At 32.6% G+C, this 22,388-nt stretch overlaps 2 protein-coding genes across 2 annotated transcripts in view; both read left to right on the top strand.

Annotated features, from left to right (window-relative positions):
* The window catches only part of LOC149480095 (uncharacterized), a 73,054-nt gene that overhangs the window by 22,533 nt on the left and 28,133 nt on the right, over positions 1–22,388 (top strand). The window lies entirely within an intron of this gene.
* LOC149480098 (uncharacterized) lies at positions 2,041–3,263 on the top strand. Its single transcript, XM_089707660.1, has 2 exons — positions 2,041–2,507; positions 3,252–3,263. The coding sequence occupies exons 1-2, from the start codon at positions 2,052–2,054 to the stop codon at positions 3,261–3,263; spliced, it is 468 nt and encodes a 155-aa protein (XP_089563786.1). The 5' UTR covers positions 2,041–2,051.

Raw genomic sequence — 22,388 nt, 5'->3', positions numbered from 1 at the left:
ACTTTTATCGGTAAGTACCTAACTAGATAATAATTTTTAAAACTAAACTAGTTAGAGCAAAAAAATGGCGCACAGATTTTGTTCGCAGTGTCTCCTCCATACGTAGTAATATTATCTCAATGGTTTTCTAATGTCTATTTTGCACAGAATGGAAAAATTTGTAAGGTTTATAAGTAGCTCAAAACTTTTGTCATCAAGATCTTAGCTTAAAATATTGCAGCCTTTGTCCCATCTGTAATAGGGAATATGCATAAAATTTGAAATGGCCTAAAGTATTTTTTTCTCGAATACTTATTATCGTAATATTATAATGAAAAGGATTCTTTTTTATTTAATTATTATTTAAACCCCTAAAATAATATTCAAAATAAGGGAGCGAAATTCAAACTTCCAATACGCGCCACCATTGGCGATTCGAACGAAATGTGACGTCATCTGACACGACGTTGTATTCATCACTCCACATATTACTTGCTCTGTGCACTCCACAGTAAACAGGTAAACACCCACTGGACGTGTCATGTGACGTCACGCAAAGCGCGCGCAAAATGGCCGCGTTTGAACTTTGAACTGCTTAAATTTTTTTAAAGTTTTAAATTTCATTTTTAAAAATATCTAGAGTATTTTGACGCCCATTTATATTTTTTTCTACGTTATAAAATAGTAAACTATTAATTTAAGACAAAAAAGAAAAACATGAATATTCCCCATTGCCTGAAACTATAAATCTCGGACGCCATTTTAAATTTCAGTAAGTAATCGCTCTTCCCAAAAAAAAAAAATATTAATTAAACATTTCTAATATTTTTGCAAGATTAAAAATGCATACTTGTATATTTTCTGCACGGTGTGTCTTCAAAAATGGTCCAAACCACAGTCCAAACACTGACGGTAGCCCGTTTGAAAAGTACTTAAAAATCACGGCGTTTATCAATCAATAAATCAGTTTAAGTATCTTTCTCTTCAATTAACACACCCAGATTACGATAAAAATAATTAAATGTGTGTGTGTTTATGTAATGCGATGTTTTTCTTTTGACGCACAAATGAAAACTTTATTGCATTTAGGTGCATATTGAGACATAAATTCAGTCTTTTCTATTTTTCCTTTTCTAAGTAAATTTGTTGTTGTCTTTAACATACCTTCCATACGGTTTCATAGTTCAATACATTTTAATTAAAAAAAACAATGTGTGGCACTCGGGGACTGCCGCGGTAAAGCTATTGCATGCTATGCCTTCAAGCCACACCTCCGCCCGTCGGAGTGGGGAGCGTGAGGTTTTTTCGTTACGGAATTTCTCGATTTGGTCCCCGCGCTCAAGGCCCGCGATAGAAGCTATGCAATAGCTTAAAAAATCTTAGGTTGTATGTATACGTGAAGGTATAGTTGTGTACCTGTATAATAATATTCCTTCATTCTAAATTCTTCATTAATCTTATTAACTTCTTTCTTCGAAACTTTATAGAAATAACAATGCAAGTCAGAACTAAAAGTTTTAGAGATTAAAGCCAATTTTTAAACGAGTAGGTACAAAGTACCTGAAGTATGGTTCTGATTCATAATTATTATATTTTAGTCATATAATCTATTTTAACACATGAATAAAATTACTAAACTAATCATTATTGGTATACAGGATACAATGCTTAATAAAATATTAATTGTTTTATAACCTATTACTAAGTGTTATAGATAATTTACTGTATATCTTTATACACATATTAAAATACCATTATTAGGATATAATACTCGATAACAATTGCTGAAGGACTATATTATTTTTGTGTTATTACGTACATTTTATACGTTACTCATAGTTAGAGTCGGTACTCGGTGTAACCAAGCTATGAACCGATTGTATCTTTTAATGGAAAACAGTGATTAGAATATGTTTAATTAAAGAATTAGCACTGTAATTAAACTTATCAACATTACCAGAATCGAAGAGCCGTATCTTATCCGATATAACATTTTGAATAGCTATGATACATAATTTTGTTTAAATCGTGGAGATTAAGCGGCGACCGGGACAGTGCTGTGCATCGAAAAAATGTACCGGCTTTTTATTGTGTCGTTGTGTTTCGTGTTAAGTGACAGCAGTGACAGCAAGTGCGTGACTGTGAACTTCGAGCAGGGGTTCAGTGATGATTTCACGAATGAGAGCAGTCTGTGCGGCGGCCAGCTCATGTGGAACCTGGGTCGCTATACCGATATAGGGATGACGCCTCCCCACGAACTGAGCACGCTGTTCATAGCGCCTAATACTATATTGAGCTGTATCGGCTCGTTCGCATTCAACATTACGGCGGGAGGGATCATCGAGATGAACATTTTCATGGATACGGCGAGCACTCAGGATATCATATCGATAATAGTGAACGAGTTCGCCGGAAACAGTGAAGCAACAGTCGCGCAGCAGGCGTTGGGAGAGCAGACCCCGGGCTTCGTTCGTGGCTGGAATTCCGTGGTTATGACTATGGGCAGCTCTGGCACTTACAGTGGATATGTAAGTATCCATATTTTCTATTTATTTTACCTATTTTGACGCGTGAAAAGTTTTTCATGTATAACGTTTATTGTTTTAAGTTTCTTCTTAATTAGATCATTCAAAACATAAGGTACCTAAATGGTAGAGCTATATAGGATTTTAAAACATAAATATAATTTTTCTCTCAGTGTACCTATCTGTTATTGCATATTATGCCTAATGAGGCATTTTCATACCGACGCTACCATCATGTCACCATGATGCCAAGGTGCGTATGCAAATTACAGGATGTCTCATCACATCAAATAATCAGTGACACAAGTTTCCCATTCATTGTTTTTATTTATTTTTTGTTCTAAAACATTTCGCTTTCATCACAATTGTTTCTTACGGTGCATTTACATCAAACGCTCGATCGCTAACGATACGCTCGAAACGCTAGATAGATCTTGCTCTAGAGCAAGAGCATTCTTTGTAAGAGCTAGCGCGCACGAGCAACTTTGTCTCCGCAACTATTTTGTCTCCACAACTATTTTGTCTATCCCACCTATGGGCTAGTATGAAAGTGCGCGCACGTAGCGACGCAACTCCCCATACAAATTGATGGGAGAGACAAAATAGTTGCGGAGACAAAGTTGCTCGTGCGCGCTAGCTCTAATGTAAATGCACCGTTATACAAATACTTCAAATCAATATAAAATTTTGAGGCCCATAAGGAGGTATGTGACAAACCGTTGACTATTAAAAATATCTAACTTCTAGTATATAAGTTAACTGAACAATACTGGCTAAGTCTGTAGAGGAAGGCGTCGATCGTCTCTAGCACAGGTATATTCCTAGTTGAGGCGATTGTCGTGACTAAATTCTTTTATATTTATGTATTGTTTCACAAAAAAAGAATTTTTATTTATTATTTATTTGAAGGAAGTCCCGACTTTAACCACTGATTCGCCTCTTCGGCGATATATTCCATAATAATGGAAAACGATACTAACATAAAATGTCTTTGTTAACATTAAAGTGTTTTTAAAGTGGCGCAAGCGTAAACATCAAACAATCAATAATTATCTTTTATACCTAGTATCTACACACTACGTAATTTACAAATGTTTTAATGGATCGTAATCGATTTTATTACGCAAATTACCATTATATACTTGTTTCAATTTAATATTATTAAATATATTTTACTTCGTTAAGAAACTGCAGTCTATTGAAGCTTAAGTAGGTAAGGTATTTCGATGTTTCTGGCCTGTAAATCGCAACCAACGCTTTCTTTTAGGATCCCGTAGGAAAATTCATGAACCTTTATTCAGATATCTAAACATAAACCTATATATATAACCTATACAACTTTCACATTCGAAACACTAGTAACTTGTACTAGCTAACAGTGTACGGTAAGATTTACAATAGATACATTTATTATTAGCTCTACATGTATCGTATCGAACTAAATTAAACGAATGAGAAAGAAGACTTAGACTCAGTCACTATTCCAGAGAGAAGAGTTGAAGGAATAACCTTCTAAGTTTATTAATTCTGAAATCTTGGTTACATCAAGCCAACATTTAGTTTGAGGTTTGAAGCGTTTGCATACTATCGGTTATTTACAAACACATTCCACTGTCACTACACATCGTCGCACATAATTGGTGGAAAAGCACTGACGATTCTGAAAATGTTTGCGTTATATATTCTTTCATCACAAAGCATCTGAAAGCATCAGCAATCCATACTAATATTATAATGCGAAAGTAACTCTGTCTGTCTGTCTGTTACTCAATCACGCCTAAACTACTGAACCAATTTTCATGAAATTCGGTATGGAGATATTTTGATACCCGAGAAAGGACATAGGCTACCTTTTATTGCGAAATATGTACCACGGGCGAAGCCGGGGCGGACCTCTAGTGTGTTAATAAAGCTTTTGTGAATATTAACATATAAATCACTAATAAATAACAAAACACGTAAAATGTAACGCATTTATGAGTACAATATTTATTTCTGATAATGTAATTTTACAACTCAATAGTATGAAAAATAAAATATAAATTAGTTATGTCATTCTTATAAATAATTAAGCTCTTAATAACCATTTCCTATAAATTTTATTACGATATCCACTTTATCACAATGCATTCACATTATCTGTGCAATATTTTGAAATTGTTTTAGGATTTAATTAATCCTTAGGAATGTGTTGATAAAACGATTCGTCATATGAACGTCCATTGCAGTATTGCTTCGTTTACATGCAATCTTATATTATTAACCTACATCAAAATGTAAGAGCAGTCACGGAATAAATACTGTAAAGATTGGTTAAAACTTGGTTTAAAAGTAGCTTCAAAAAGTTCATGTTCAATCTGTCAAAAAAAACTGGCAACTTTTACTCTTAAAAAGACCAATGGCGTGATATTTTTCTTGGTATTTTTGAAAGAAAAATTACAATTTGCCGCCCTAGAATTGCCCTGAGCCTGCTGATAAATCCGCTACTGTCTACAGACAGGTAATTTAAAACAATGACCGAACTTCTGAAATGGCATTTCGTCAACTCTTTTCTGTTTTGTTTATTTATTTAAAGGTATAGATACAAAGTTTGATATTCGACGTCGACTACATTAAATCATGCAGGGTTCAAAACTAAACTGTATAATCATGCTACTTACGTATGTTTGTTCAAAAGGTAATCATTTATGATATCTCACAATTCTTTTACTAAGCTATATTATACATATTTTCTACATGCGTAGCACCCGGATAAAAGTGTCCTTGGTACATAATATTCCTAGCAATCATAACATACCATTTTACCCATAAATGAGCATCTATTGTCTTACATGAGCTTGGAATAAATTAAAGTAACTACGCTTGCTAATATATATTGTATAGGTAGATACATCAAGGTACATTGTGACGTTTCATAAACACATAATATAATGAAATAAGGAGGCCTACGAAAATTATTGTAAATGCAATCGCAATGCCAAAATAATCTACACATTTTTGTTGTGAAGATAGCGTACGTTCACTATATTATGATAAAAAGTTAAGTTCCGATAAACCTTATGTCATATTTATGAATAGCTTAACTTGTATTAACAATTTCCTACCGTGGAATTCGTGGAAAGATATGTACGATTAATAAAATCCAAGAAGCCACTGTGTGCCCGTGATTCAGAGAAGGCCTAGCAAACAAAACCTATTGATTTAAGTGCCTTACGCCCGGGCTACACGATTTTTCTAAAATCTTTCTATCCTAACTTCTAAAACTTGCCTCGTGTAGCCCGGGTATTATGATACCGTATGTGTACAATACAGTATAAAATCATATTATTGAGTTTAAAATATAATCCTAAAACAATTAATTATTCGAAAACATGGAAAAGTAGTATTTAGGTAGATTTCCCCCTTTTTGAAATCCTACTATCGCCTTGATTATTTTGATACCTAGTTCTGTACGGTTAAGTTGTTGTCTTCATTACATTTGCCACAAAACTTTACATAGGCGTACAAAATTTTGTTATTCTCTCACCGACAATGGACGTACAAATAAGTAAGAAAGTGCTGAATTTTAAAATAACTTGCAATTATAGGTGTTAAAAGTTTAAAGAAAGCGATATGTTTTTTCACGATTTTTGTATATTGTAATCTGCTGTAACAAGAATACAAGAATTATTTACCTATTATATAGGTTTCTAATTGTCTTGATTGATTGATTCAGGAAAACTTTGTTGTCTTTTCACAGACTACATTCACGAGTAGATAGTTGCTTAAGTTTTTATAATGTGTCTTGGCCATCAACTCATTAGTAACTATCTCTATTTTGAACATTTGAACCTCAGAAATGTTGTGTATTCAGTTAAGTGTGTTTCATAATGCTAGAAAATGCAATTTAAAAATTCATAGAGCTCTGTGTAAAAAAATAACATATACCTAAATCAGCAGTTTCTTTTTTATTACAACGTTTTTTTCTCATCATTGTAAGGGTTTCACTTTTTATTGTCATGGATTAAATACTATACATATATTTATAGTATGATTTTTTGTATCTTTGTATTTATTTATTATAATATCATAAACAGGTTTATCTAATAACTACTAGTTTTTATTATTTCGATAATATTTATCGTCAAGAAAATAGAAAAAGATAAAAATAGATTACGAACATTTTTCTAAAGATAAGTAATAGGATGTAACAAGATTGATCATTTGTATAATTTAATGAGTCGAATATTTAAGTGAAACTTCTTTTGGCACGTTGAGAGTAAAATTTCAAGGTCGTGTCATGGTAATACCACAATACTGTCGTAATACCGTCATGGAGTAAGGCGACGATTTTGGTATCTTTGAATCTTACTAAAGAAGTTTCTCTTCTGACACGTGTTCTCGGCAAATAGGTACGTACGGTACTAAAAAAAGAAAATGCGTGTTAGGTACTATAAACATAAGTCCTATGTAAATTGTAAAAATACTAAGATGTATGTGTACGAGCAGGATTTAGGCAATGATCTATATATTTTTATAGTTTTGTAAATCCATTTGAGGATTTATGGTTTTGTCCTTTTCTTTCTTCCTTATTTCAACAATGTCGAGACTCGAGACGCACGTAGTAAAAGCAATGTACCTACGTATTATATGACTTATAGATCACTTAATTGAGTGTTTTTTTTAAATATAGAAAATAAAAAGTAACTAAGAACTGAATTTATAGATTTCTTTAATACTTACCTCAGTATTTATTTTTTAAAGTGAAACTTTTATTACATCGTCTCAAACTCTTTGGTCTACGTATCGCGGCTGCCGAGTAGGTAGGTATCTACTCGGCAGCCGACCGTCACGCGACATGCGCTACACAAAGCAGTGTTCGGAACCGTTCGAACAGTTTCACTTTTACCGTGGTTTCATAAAACCACACAACATTTTTTATTCTTTATGTAGCGCCATCTATTGTGAACACAATAATATGTATTGTTTAACGAGCAAATAACATTGATTAGATAATATTGGTTTTCTACTTGTTATATATTATATAGAATTACCTAGATGGCATTGATCACTCTTTATATTTTAAAATGTATCAATAAACAGGTAATACAACAAAAACAAAAATGATACATAGGCCGCAAGATACCTGAAGGTTTCATGAAGGGGACGCGAAAATAAAATATACACTAGATTCTTAGCTATATTTTTATTAGCAGTTTTTATTATTAAAAAGGTATTTATTATAATGACTAATCCGCATGATAATTTAGAAAAACTTAATATTTCACAATACAATGCAATTGCAAAGTTTTAAAAACAGTCGCCAATCTTAGATTTAAACAAAATTTACAACTCGTAGTCTTACGTCTACGAAAGCGTAGAGCTCGTAGAACATGTTCTATCACTATCACTACATAGAATAAAAGTCTATCATAGAATAAAGTCGCTTTCTCTGTCCCTATGTCCCTATATGTATGCTTAAATCTTTAAAACTACGCAACGAATTTTGATGCGGTTTTTTAATATGTAGATAGAGTTATTCAAGAGGAAGGTTTTAGTATATTATTTATTAGGTTATAAATAATATTTGCTTCTTCCCTTATAATGATTTACTTACTTTCTGATTTCAGTAACTGAAATTCTTTATTTAATAACTTCATAAAACAATATTCGTAAAATAACGAATAAGAAGTAGTAAAATTCACGTTCACTCAAATTATCAAAGCTAGCTATAAATTCTTTCTTTCGTTTTCGGATAACCACTCGTAATATTCACAATATAACTTGTTACCTGAAATGTTGTGTAAAATATAATAAAAAAACTTGAATTGCATGCGAGTTAATTAATTACTATGGAGGGAAGAATGTCATCCTTCAATTTCATGTTGTTAGTTAAAATATTATAATGAGTGTATTTAATACATTTCGCACCTTGTAACTCACAAACTTAGAGAAAAGGTTGTACAATGTACATAACTTGATTTTTCTAAATAAGGATTTATTGTTCTATGGGTATTTAGTTATTAGTGTTATTGGAGTAAGATATGGATAGTCGCCCTGCTATTTATTACTTTAAGTTATATTTATCATTCACATTATTTTATTTATTTGATTTTTGTATTCATAAATCAATCTTAAAGTTTTCCGTCCAAATAAAAAACTTTGGACTTGTGAGTATAGAAGAAACAGCAATATCAACAATGCCTGCAGACTGACAAGAATACATGGTTTGCTTTGAAAGTCATAAATAGATCTGTTATCTTTATTATCTAATAATGATATATTTTTATGATTATATTTACGATATTACAATTACGGTAATAATGTTCAATCAGTGCCGCTTTAAATGAAAGTTTAGCGGGGGCTTTTTTATATAATATGTATCTAAATTGTAATTAAGCATACAGTTATTGTAATAATAAAGGTACTAAGGCCTTGCATAAAGGCAATAAAGAGTTATTGCTCAGGATAATACCTATTAATTTATTTACGAGAATCGGTATGCACACAAGATTGAGGAACATATTTTAGGCACGAATTTTTATTGATATACTACACGCGTTAGCTACTATTAAGTATTCGGTGACACATTAACACATTTACTCAATAATCTGGAATGAAGATTGGAAACACACATGGCATTTAAGAATTTATAATTTAGCAATTGAAAGACCACTTGTTGAATGGCTAAAAAATAAAAACAGCTAAGAATCTAGAAAATCTCTCGATAAAATCACAAAAAGCAATCGATGTTTTATCATGTAATTTAATTAATTTTTAAGATTTGATGTTAGACAGATACAAAAATATTATAATTATAAGACACGTCCACGCATCGCTTTTTTCGTTGATGTTCTACATATTTTGTCGTTCGTTTGGAGCGATTACATATTGGTGAATACAGAATGAAAATTGGTGCAGTACGAAATGCAGGTAACAAAATATTCCTCTTTTTGGTTCAACTAATAAAGACTTTTTTTTCTAAACGACAAAAGTGTTTATTCTAAAAGGATACTAAATTGTTATTTGTAGCCATCTAATTACTTCAAAAACAAACTACTAATTACTCATTTAAATGTAATTATTAGTAATTTGAAAATAACGTTACTTGTTTTGCTAGTGTGGCGTTAAGCTTATTATAGAAAAATCCGGTAAAAAGTAAAAATAAACATATCAATTCATATACGCCAAAATGTTCTTTATTCTCTTTAGTGACTTGTCAATTTCCTGTGAAATAATATTGTCAAATGTAAGATACTTGTGAGTACATTTGGTAAAATTATCTATTGTGAATTAGATTGAGATCATGATATAAACATTTGAGTTATCTAATCAGATTGATTACTATCTTGCAGGTAATTGTCCTTTGAAGTGTTAATCTATAGCTTCCAATAAAGATGAGATAGAAATCTCTAAATCGATTGATCGCTTTGATAGAATCTATTATTTACGTAACGACTGAATATGTAAAATAATATTGTATAATTTTTGCAAATACATGCTTTATTAGTATGTGCTTAAGCCTAAAACGTTCAAAAATCAATCACAGGCTATTTTTGTTTCAACTACAGGATAATAGATCTAAAAAGTTTAGGCTCTAAGCCACGACTGAGCTGGTATTGTAGAGATTGTATTATAATTTACTCATTATGTTTTGCTCTAGGACGTATTATTTTTAGTAACAATATAGTACAAAATGTGGGACTATATCTTACTATAATAATATTCTGAATATGTTATGATAGATGAAAAAAATCAAATTAATTAAAAATTAAACCTACTGTTTCAATTAACACTATTCACCAAATCCGAAACCTCTGAAATTTAATATTAAAATATTACCTGTATTGTTTAAACTGTAAATAATGAAACAAATGCATCTGTCATTAATATTAAGTACTTATTCTTTGTCTTCAAACTTCAAAGTGCCCGTGGCTTGAGGTCATAGAGTCATTCACCCCGTATGACCATACATCGACCAACAGGAATAAGGAAATTGAATTAATAATTTATTTAGTGTAGCGACACCTCGCTCTGAATCGCGCAAGCGAAATGTTTTCGCTACAGAGCTATATATACAACTTTCCGACATCATCCATCGGGGCCTTCACGGCCGGCCAGTCGAGTAGACTGGTCGAGGATCCTCCCTTTTTCGATGGAGGAATTCCACCTTCCTTCCTCCACAGTGGTGACCCCTGACAGTTCACAACTCCTTCTGTCCATCCATGATGTCCATGCCCACCTATCCCTTCCCCGCCTACGATCACCGCCCGCCAGCCAGCGCACTCGGCTTCAAATGGAGTCCTGTCCACTACCATGTGCGATCGCACATGCTTGGTCAGCTCCACAGCCACCCTCACTGCACACTCCGACTCACTGGAGCATTACACGCAGCATCACCGCACTCAGTTCCGACTCACTGTGAACTAGCGGCTTCCTGTTCCGACTCACTGGAACATACCTGGCACTGGCAAGGCAACTCGTACTACGACCTCCGGTCTCGGAGGGGAGTCCTGTAGCGACACCTCGCTCTGAATCGCGCAAGCGAAATGTTTTCGCTACAGAGCTATATATACAACTTTCCGACATCATCCATCGGGGCCTTCACGGCCGGCCAGTCAAGTTGACTGGTCGAGGATCCTCCCTTTTTCGATGGAGGAATTCCACCTTCCTTCCTCCACATTAGAATTTTTTTCAGATGTCATAGAAAAGTCCCCATCTGATAAAAAGTATGCTGGGCACACGTGTCAGAGGTGAAACTTCTCTCACAAGATTCAATGATGCCAAAATGGTCGCACGCGTCTTAAGAAGTTTCACTTCAATAATAAAACGATTAATTTTCACCTGCATGGTTATGTGAAAATAAACCCAGTCACATCTGCAGTTTGTCTGTCCTGTAAGTACATGTAATAGAAATTATAATTATTTTTCATATTGTAATAGCAAATACAGACACCTTTACAGGCATCTAGTGCCGTAACTGTTAAAGTAACATTAAAAAAAGAAAATGCAGGTAGGTATATTAAAAAAAAAGTATTAGGAAGAGAATGGTGGTACTTTTCCTGATTTCAGAAATTGTAGCGATTTCTGAAATATGTATATATAATTATAATTATTAGTTACTATAATTTATTTTAAATGAACGATACAAATTTCATCGTGCACTATTGTGAAAAATAATGCAAAAAAATATTGTGTAATATAGCATACCAAATGAAATTATCAAAGTAACAGAACAATAGCTAGTTGAATAAATGCATTGAAATCCCGTATTTTTGTAAAGTTTCTTTTAAAGGAAACGAGAAAATATTATCGAATACAAAAATTCAGATAAGTAGGCTGAATTTAAGTAGAAAATACCAACCATATTTTTTTTTCATTCAAGGGAACATTATTCAGTAGGGTCCCCACAGATCGCGCAGCATCAGCCAATTCGCTTTCCGTTGTCAGGGTAGATTTTGATGGGGTTTTTGTTAATAGATAGAGTAATTCAAGATGATTTTTTTAGAATATAGGTTATTTGTTCGATTTTAGACAAAGCCGATTCCTTTTTGCGGCACGATTTGAAAACCGTATTTTGTAGAAGCACTTACAGAATAAGTTTGAACAAATAAGAGTTTGAAATAGAACGTCGGTAAAACAGGTGTAACTAATGACTAATATGACTATATTTTTAATCTATTACATGAATAAGGAAGTACATGAACTATTAGATAATCTGTGATAGGTACAGACGAGCCAATGACCGACTTTTTCCCTACGCGCCTATCAAACAAATATCTATTTATCTATTTTGATAATTAGAACAATGTACCTAATTAGTGTTTTATTTATTTTACAAATTATTTAAGGAAAAAGGCCATCAGGCATATAGGTAAAGTAAATACTAAATGCTTACAGGCTTAGTTACTGCCCAAACTATTTTTTTAAGAAAAATTTTTGATTTTATTCAATTCACAGACAAATTTAAATTTAAAGTACATACTTCCATTTTCAATTAACAAAAGTAAGTTCGATTTAGTGCTGAGTAAATCACACAAGTAGACAGAATTACATTGATTTAAGTAAGTGTTAGGTTACATAATGACGTTGTTGATCTGAAAATTGAAAGGTAAAAACCGTGTAAAAACAGAGAGTTATTTAATTATGTTGTATTTTCGTTTTATTTCAAGTTCATACGTTACGTTTTCATACCTAAATAATATTATATTAAAAAGGATGCCCATTATACTTAAATAGGATGCAGAATGACTAAGTAATATGACAAATCATTTTTGTCCATCATCCTATAACCTATGTGCCTAATCATCATTACAAATATTGTTTTTCTGATTTTTTCTTCAAAAAACATGCACCTTTAGTTGTTTTATATGGATAACGATTCAATAAATCTTTAAATCAAAGATTATTGTTCAAATAATTATACCAAATCCAAGCTCATCGGATATATTAAACGATAACAATCAAATAATTTAATCTTATCTCTCAGATTTGGCCAGCTAATAGTTTTACTTAAATATTATTTTTGTAATAGGCATAAGTGCCTTGAACGTGCTCTTGAAAATGTTACAAATAAATTATAAAGCTTAGTGAAAATCGTAAAGTGAAAATATTTTCTACATTATTAGTGGTTAAATATTGCGTATCAAGATGTGTAAGATGTAGAATATTAATGTGATAACTTGAAGCATGTAGTATATAAATTCCAAGTCCTATCAGTGATCGTTCAATTCGCTAATTATGAATTTAAAACGAAAGTGAATTTGTTCATTGACTCGTGCCGCTGCAAAGACTCAGTGTAAAGAAATGTCGAAACATTGGTTCGTTTTAGTGACGACGCTATTGAGTTACACTGTTCTATGTGATGATTGTGTTAAATATGACTTCGAGATGAATTTTGAGGAAAAATTTCCGAACGATTGTGACATGTGTTTGAATAGAGATGAGTGGCGAATAGGGAATTATGCGGACGTGGATCTCACTCCACCGAACGAGCGTAGCACGAAGTTTGCGTATGCAGGGCAAAATTTGACTTGTATGTCGACATATATTTTTCCAATGGCTTTCAATGGTATTTTTGAAGTGACTGCATACGTGAAGCCTACGGCGGTCGGTGATGCACTGTCCGTGCTTGTGAACGAGATAGTTCCAGGCGGCTCGAACGGAGCTGTTGGAAATATCCCCTTCACTGAAGAAGGCTGGTTTACGAAGAGTACTCGTCTCACTGGGCCTGCGGAGTACACAGGCTATGTAAGTAGATAAGCCTTCAGGGTAGGTTTTAGTATGTTCTGAATAGGACACAGTTTTGTGGATAATTGAAGCATTGCTAATTAGGTAGTGAGATATTTTTCAATTTTTTGTTTTTCATTGTAAATATCGTCAAGTTTGGATCATGTATTTTTAAAACAGAAGCCTCAAAAGTAGTTCAGAAAGGAACAAAAATAACCTTTTCTTTACTAAGTAGCTCTTATTTGACGACGCGGTTGGCGCAGTGGTAAAGTAACTGCCTACTGAGCCGACGGTCCCGGGTTCGATCCCCGGTCAGGGCAAATATTTGTGTGATGAACTCAATTATTTGTTCTTGGGTCTGGGTGTTATTATCTATATATGTATTTATTAAATATTATATTTATCGTCGCCTAGTACCCACAACACAAGCCTTAATTGAGCTTACTGTGGGACTAGGTCGATTTGTGTAATAACATGCAACAAACATTTTACTTCTATTGGAGAATCTTACGCAACACAGATATTAGAGAAGATTAAAGTCACTCAAGAAGATTTAGCTTCTACAATTTGTTTTAATAATTCTCCCGTAAACTCATTCTTTATGACACCAACTAACATACATGAAGTGGAATCTTTGATAATGCAACTGGAGAACAACAAAGCTCCGGGTATTGACGGCCTGAACAATTTACTGGTTAAGCGGATCCGTCAAGAGATCCTCGGCCCCCTAACCTCAATATATAATCTTAGTTTATCACAGGGAATTTTCCCTGATAGTTGGAAAATTGCCTCAGTATCCCCAATTCACAAAGCGGGGGAACGTGACAACCCGAATAATTACAGGCCTATTTCTTTATTGGGTGTCTTCTCAAAAATTCTCGAAAAAATAGTAAATTCTCGTTTGGTTAAATACTTAGAGAGTAATAACCTAATCTCAAGCCATCAATTTGGTTTTAGACGGAAGAAAAGCACAGCCGATGCAGTCTCCCTCCTCACGTCAATTGTTGCTTCGCATTTAGATTGCAGAAGAAGCTGTCTTTGTGTATTTCTCGACCTTGCAAAGGCATTTGATACCGTTTCTATTCCATTACTGCTTAGAAAGCTTGATGGATGCGGTATCAAAGGCCACGCACTTCTGTGGTTTGAGAGCTATCTGAAGGGAAGGCTTCAGTGTGTTAAAATTGGAGACCAAAGAAGCTCAACGAGAGAGGTCAATTTTGGAGTCCCACAAGGTAGCATCTTAGGCCCCACCCTTTTTATACTTTATATGGACGACATTCACAAGGTCCCTCTATCTAACGCGGATATTCTCTGCTACGCAGACGATACAGCTGTCATATTCTGCGGTGAAAATTGGGATGAGGCTGTGTCTACCGCTCAAAAAGGTATGACTCAAATTAATGCATGGCTCGAACGCAATTTACTAACACTAAATGTAGATAAAACCAATTATATTTGTTTTCATAAAACTTCAGTTTCGGCACCCTCTTTATGCGACATGATAGAGTTTCCGCAAACAGGGACGGCTAATCTTTCAATTAAAAGAGCTCAAAAGGTAAAATACCTGGGTATCATGTTGGATGAAAATTTGAACTTTAAGAGTCACATACATCTGCTCTCTGATCGTGTCCGTAAAATTTCAGGTATAATAAAAAAACTTCGGAATTCTGCTAAAACTGATCTGCTTAGGAATGTTTATTATGCTCTTTGCCAATCCATTATCACTTATTGTATTAACTCTTGGGGCGGGGCTGCGAAAACATCACTTATCGGCCTTGAAAGAGCTCAACGAGCGGTCCTAAAAACAATGTTATGCAAGCCCTTCAGATACCCAACCTCTGAACTTTATAAAGACAGTGACGTTCTGACGGTGCGGCAGCTTTTCATCCTATATAGCTCTCTTTCCACCCATAAATCTATCTTAAATTTAGTTGATTACAAAGATCTTGTAAAAAAGCGTGTCTTCAAAATTCCAAACATAACTACACACACAACATTCGCTAAGCGCATGAACCCATATATTGGCATCTTTATATATAATAAAATAAATTTAAAATGTAACATTAAGAGTTTTTCTATTTTTAAAGCTAAAAAAGTTATTATATGCTATTTAAAATCATTAAATTACACACAAACAGAAAAGCTTCTTGTCTCAATACATTAAATTAATATAAATTATTGTTTATTTACATTAAGTTTACATTATATTGTATGTATCATATAATTTTATTTATTTTAACTTTAATTTATTTACTTATTTAACTTATTTTATTTATTGATATAGTTAGGTATCTATTTATTTATATTTATTTTTTAAATTTAGTTCATTAGTTGTACCATGGACTAATAGAATATATAGGACTTACAATAGCCATACTAAAAAACGTAACTCGTTTTTCAGTTCCCAATTTTGTCGATAGATGTCACTCTAAGTAGCATTTGGCATTTTTATAAGTTTTTTTATACGTTTAAGAACTAGATGTCGCCTTAGAGCATTAAGTTGGTTTAATGTAGTTAAGAGATGTCGCTACTAAAAAAATCAATGTGCCAAATAGTATCTTGACGTAAAATATAATACGCAAAAAACGTAAACTATAACGTAAAATATAATACGTAAAATATAATACGCAAAAAAATATTTTTATTTAAATGTTATTTTTTGCTCTGAATCGCGCAAGCGAAATGTTTTCGCTACAGAGCATATATACAACTTTCCGCCATCAATAATCGGGGCCTTTACGGCCGGCCGGTTGAGTAGACTAGTCTCTCCCTTTTTCGATTGAGGAAATCCACCTCCCTACCTCCACATCATTTTGTTTTAGTTTTAAAGATTTAATAAGCGTAAAATAATACTTTCTTCATTTTTGTATTTTGAGTAAACGTAACACTAATAACGGTTAGTTTGACCAGAGGCGACTCGTGACAAAATTGTATGGGTGTTTAATTAAGTATTGAACTAAAGTCTAAAACAAAGAAAATACAGTAGTACATATTGGTTAATAGCTACCCCAAATGCCACCCACATTTGCAAATGTGTTTGCTACTTAGGAAAAGTTCAGTTTTGACGAATTTAATTTATTTCTTTCCGACTGTTTCTCGGAATAACATACATTTACTAAGAATTGCATAAAATGCCGGGTTTAATAATATATTGCCGGTAACATAATATTATGTATGATAATAATTCTTAAAAAAGTATTTTATACATTTCTTAAAAAGCTTCGATATTGTATACAATTCATATTCAAATTGTTGTAAAATAGTCACACTTTTTTAAGTTGGTTGAATACACTAAAATACTTATAAGGATCGTACCTACTAATAAAAGTAACAAAATGAATTTTTAAAGTTCCCAGTAATCTTCTGGAATCAATTTCAATAAAAATATAAAAAAATAATACTATCAAGTATGAAGATGATCTATAAAATGGATTGCGCTATGTTTACGTGATCTTTTGTTTCGCGCAGGACTGCCTCTTATTGGGTTCCGTATTTAGGCATTTGATATTCGTATTGGAGTTTAGGTATAAGATAAAGGAGAATGGGCATTTTACTATGGAAGTTGGGCCTGAACCCTTGAGTTGGACCAATACACATGAGATATTGTTTTTATAATAGATCATAACACATACATAACGGGAAAAATATATATAAAAAAATAATCAACCGGGTTTTTGTACAGTCACATCAAGTTTTATTTCTTTGTGTATAATATTTTTTGCAATAAATAACTGTTATAAGACAATGACAATATCTTTATGTTACTCCAATTCACTTTCACTTACAAATACGTACTAATCATAAGCCTTCTAATAAACGAAATACACTAGTTAATATTATAAAAATAAAAAAAAATAAAATAATATTTATTAGCAAATTTTACATACTTAGTTCACAATTTTGCTCTGCCTTCTGAACTAGGTTAATACCTGTGTCTCAGAAAACAGTGCCTTCCCTTATGAGTTCATACAAGTATTATAAAATACGTAAACAGAATATTCTAGTTACAGATTAATAACAATTAAAGAATAAAAATTACTAGTTTATATAATTATGTTTTGTAACAGGTACATAAACCGTGTTTATTCACTTTATTATAATTCAACGTAGTTAGACGTTTTTTGTGGTTAAACTTAAACACTCCAGTGACATTTTGATTCATATTTACTTCACTCGAATTAAAAACACCGTTATTGTGCGAAAAATAATAGCCAAATAAATAAAACTTTTTGCCTTGACTGTACAAGAACCCGGTTGATTTATTTTTTTATTTTATTTATTTCGTAAGGTATGTGTAATGATCTATCACAACAACAATATTTCGTGTGTATTGGTCCTAGCCCAAGTTTCAGGCCCAATTTGCCCATTCTCCTTTAATTTAAAATTAAAGATATATTAATTGTTAAATGAATGAGCACAACTTTATTAAAATTATTTATGGGAGTTCACTGCACCAGCGCTCCTTAGGATGAACCGCCTATTTTTGTCACTTCGTTCATCGCTGTTCGAGAGTGACTTCGTGACCACCATGGACTTAGATCATTAAGTAATCGATAACACTCGCAGGTGTTTCCCCTTTTGTCGAGGTATAAGATTATTCGAATCGAAAAATCTTATGCTTTCATAAAAACTACTTGCGTAATCGATTACAAACACTCTGCGTTTTCCTAGGCTAAAACATCGAAAGGACGTCTGCGAGTGCTCCGCTAAAAATGCCGTTTTGCACTGTCAAGCCTTGCAGAAGCAATTCAAACATGTCGAATATTAAAAAAAGATGGAATAACCTTTCATTTGTGTATATTTTTTTAACGTACATTTCTAATTAAATGCAATTTCTAATAATCGTCGATGTATCGTTTAGCGATATGATCAAGACAAATAATCGAGTCGTTTACTCGATCATTGATGCGGCCCCACTAGACTATGACTATCATGGAAAGAAAATATACAAATTTAATCTTTATGGACTAAGAGATAAAGTTGAATTTAAAACGCAATAATGAACCGCATTCCTTACGAGTCTATCTTTTAGCCCCTTGACCACCGAGCGGCCCGATCGGACCACGGCCCACGACACAATAGATTTTCTATTGTGTCTGTGATTCCGGGGGCTGAGGCATTAAAGAAATACAAATTTAATCTTTATAATCTAAGTTATAAAGTTGAATTTAGAACGCGATATTCTACCGCACTCCCCACGAGACAACTTGGAATGAAATACAAATTTAATCTTTATGAACTTAGGGATAGAGTTGAATTTAAAAACTCGTCGCTTAAAAGGTCATAAATTTTTACGACTTTCGTGACACAAATTATTTTTGTGAATGTGTGATTGTGTTTCAATAGTGTGAGTTACCTTCCCCGCACCAAAATCAGCAGAAAGTTTAGTTAGAACATTTGCCAGCGTACTCCATCCATTACTTAATGATCTAAGACCATGGACCACGTTGCTATGAACTGTTTTTGTCAAAGAATTACTCGAACAATTAGAGCATAAATTTCAACGTAAGATGTATAGGTGCCCGTAGCTGTATTGATGAGTCTCGTACTTAAAAACCGATAGATGCTGGTTCAAATCATTGCCGTACATCCACATTTTTTTTTCTTTTCCCGTATTTTGTGGTGATATAAATAATACTGTTTACAAGGGAATAATTAAGAAGAAAAAAGATATAGACATATTTTTTAACAGAAAATAAAGAATATATATTATACTAGCGGTCCGCCCCGGCTTCGCCCGTGGTACATGTTTACGTTTTCTCTACATAAGAACCATCCTCGTACTTCAAGGAATATAATAAAAAAAGAATTATCAAAATCGGTTCAGCCGTTCTCGAGTTATGCGCTTACCAACACATTTTGCGATTCATTTTTATATATAAGAAGAAGATACACTAACTACTCTGATCACTATGTCGAATGTTTGTAGTGGGTGTCGAAATCTTATTAAAGGTACTCACTTCCTTAGGTGCTCCACCACCGCGTTGCTATGAACTGTATTTATCAAAGAAATACTCGAACAATTAGAGCATAAATTTCAATGTAAGACGTATAAGTCCCTGTAGCTGTGTTGACTGAGTCTCGTACTTTAAAATCGATAGATGCTGGTTCAAATCATCACTGTACATCTTCTTTTTTTTTCTTTTCCCGTATTTTATGGTCATAATATAAATAATACTGTATACAATGGAATAATTAAGAAGAAAAAAGATATAGACATTTTTTTTAACAGAAAAAAAAGAATATAATATATATTATATACACTCACTATGTTGAATGTTTGTAGTGGGTGTCAAAATCTTATTAAAGGTACTCACTTCCTTAAGATGCTCCACCACCGCGTTGCTATGAACTGTATTTATCAAAGAAATACTCGAACAATTAGAGCATAAATTTCAATGTAAGACGTATAAGTGCCTGTAGCTGTGTTGACTGAGCCTCGTACTTTAAAATCGATAGATGCTGGTTCAAATCATCGCCGTACATCCACATTTTTTTATCTTTTCCCGTATTTTATGGTCATATAAATAATACTGTTTACAAGGGAATACTTAAGAAGAAAAAAGATATAGACATTTTTTTAACAGAAAATAAAGAATATATATAATATAATTATATTATATACACTACTCTGATCACTATGTCGAATGTTTGTAGTGGGTGTCGAAATCGTAATAGAGGTACTCACTTTCTTAGATGCTCCCTAAAAACTAAAATAATAATTCAAAAACACCGGAGTTTTTAAAACAACGCCCTCTAGATGTAATAATTGAAAATCGATAGTTTGCTGTTTCCTTAGTTCTAAAATTGGTCACTAGGTGGCGCTTTTAAAACTGCAAATTAAATAATAAGCTCAAATGAGAGCGCCATCTAGCAATAAGCTGAAATTACGGGGTACGATCTCTAGTATGACAATCATCAGTCCTCTTTAGATTCTATTAGTCCATGGTTGTACTCAATTCATATCTTATATTTAAATTAGTTATTTTAAATCTTTTTAATCAACAATTACGGTACCACGAGCAAATCCATTCTTTATAATCGTACCAGCTCCCACGACACAAGTTCTCTTAGTGTGGGAGCTACAGTTAATAATTATATTGTATAATAAGTGACAGCAAAATATGATGTTGTTAAATTTTGTTTTGTTACATACTGTGTTTTTGCTGAAATAAATAATTTTTCATTTTCATTTTCATTTTCAATGTCCTATAATATTTATTTATTTATTGTGAGCTTTAATTTTTTTCACTTTACATAATTTTTGTATGCGTTCACAGTTTCTTTATAGTAAGAAAAGACAAATATTTAATCATGCTTTTTTTCAGCATAAGTTAATAATGTTGGATCCAATACCATTAACTTCTAACTAGGTATATTGTTTAATTTTTACCTGTCTTAATTCTCAAATGAGGATGTTACTATCCGGAGACGTGATTTACAAGCCTAGAAAACCCTTAGGGGTTTTAAACCAATGCCTGAATTTTAATATTTAACTTTCTCATGCTAGTTGATTACCCGCATATTATTTAACAGCCGGACTAAATTATCTGAAGAAGCGAAAGGTTTGAAATGTTCTAGAATTTACAAGAAGATAATAGTGCACTTAATATTATGCACTAAGAAATGCATTAAGGCTATCTAATCGATCATCTGTTTCAAAATCGTAAGCAGTTCAGAATCGATCAAATTACGAGCTACTAGTATTACCCATTACTGAGCAGTCTTGATATATGACAGTGCATCCATTTTTTACGTTAAGTTATGGTAAGTGTGTATAAATATGCAATGTGCATAATAACTGCGTAGATGAAAATATGTCTATAAAATCTCTAAATAGATGAAAATAATGTAGATGAAACCTTTAGTTTCATGTATAAACCTAAGTTTGACTGGATAAATTTAGGTTTGTGCGCATCACATTCTTAAGTTAATATTCTCTGTGTATCTTTATAAACTTACTGTAAACATAATTCGAAACGACTAAAATTTAGTTATTTTTGCCCGTTTGCTACGTAAAATGTTGTCGACAATGATGCATTTTATTCAAGTTCTGATTTTAATTTGGCTATCCACTGTAGAGCTGGTGATTTTCTTAAATCTAAATCCTTATAACCTTCATAAGAAATAGGAAACCTTCATAAGAAAGGCAGTAATGAATTATTTCTTTATTACCTAATTACAGGTATGTATGTTTATTTTGGTGTGTACAATAAATAATTATTTTTTTCATTCATTCATTATCAGGTCTACTTCAGACTTCTTCCTAGCAGTCTTATCCCAGAACAGAAAAAAATATTAGTAATTATAAAATTATAATAAAAACAATATGGAATTTAGGAGGGCTCCTTCTATTTTTCATTGGAACTGACCATTCTTTCTACATTTGATAAGGAATTATTTTTTATCTACACTAGCAAATATTTTCCAATTAGAATCTACTGTGCCTTTCAGATAAGAAATTAATTAAAAACAATGACCAATACGTATTAGCATAAGATAAATACGAGTATATCAACATGAGTAAAATTTAAAACATATTGAGATGCCATGCTCCCTATAACATTGATATGATACAGGACTACATAGTCAATCAACATAATATGCCATCATAAACATTGTATCGCAGTCATATAAGATGTATAAACGAAGAAGAAATAATTAATGAACCTATGT

The sequence above is a fragment of the Colias philodice genome, chromosome 19, assembly GCF_061535455.1.
Source record: "Colias philodice isolate Cphi_HAF_F1 chromosome 19, ilColPhil1 Martin Lab GWU primary, whole genome shotgun sequence".
Taxonomy (NCBI): Eukaryota; Metazoa; Arthropoda; class Insecta; order Lepidoptera; family Pieridae; genus Colias; species Colias philodice.
The sequence above is the reverse complement of the archived record's forward strand: the minus strand, read 5'-3'. Positions and strand labels throughout refer to the sequence as shown.

Excerpts from the sequence above, each read along its gene's own strand:
- LOC149480098 (XM_089707660.1), top strand. The coding sequence starts at position 2,052 with ATGTACCGGCTTTTTATTGTGTCGTTGTGTTTCGTGTTAAGTGACAGC.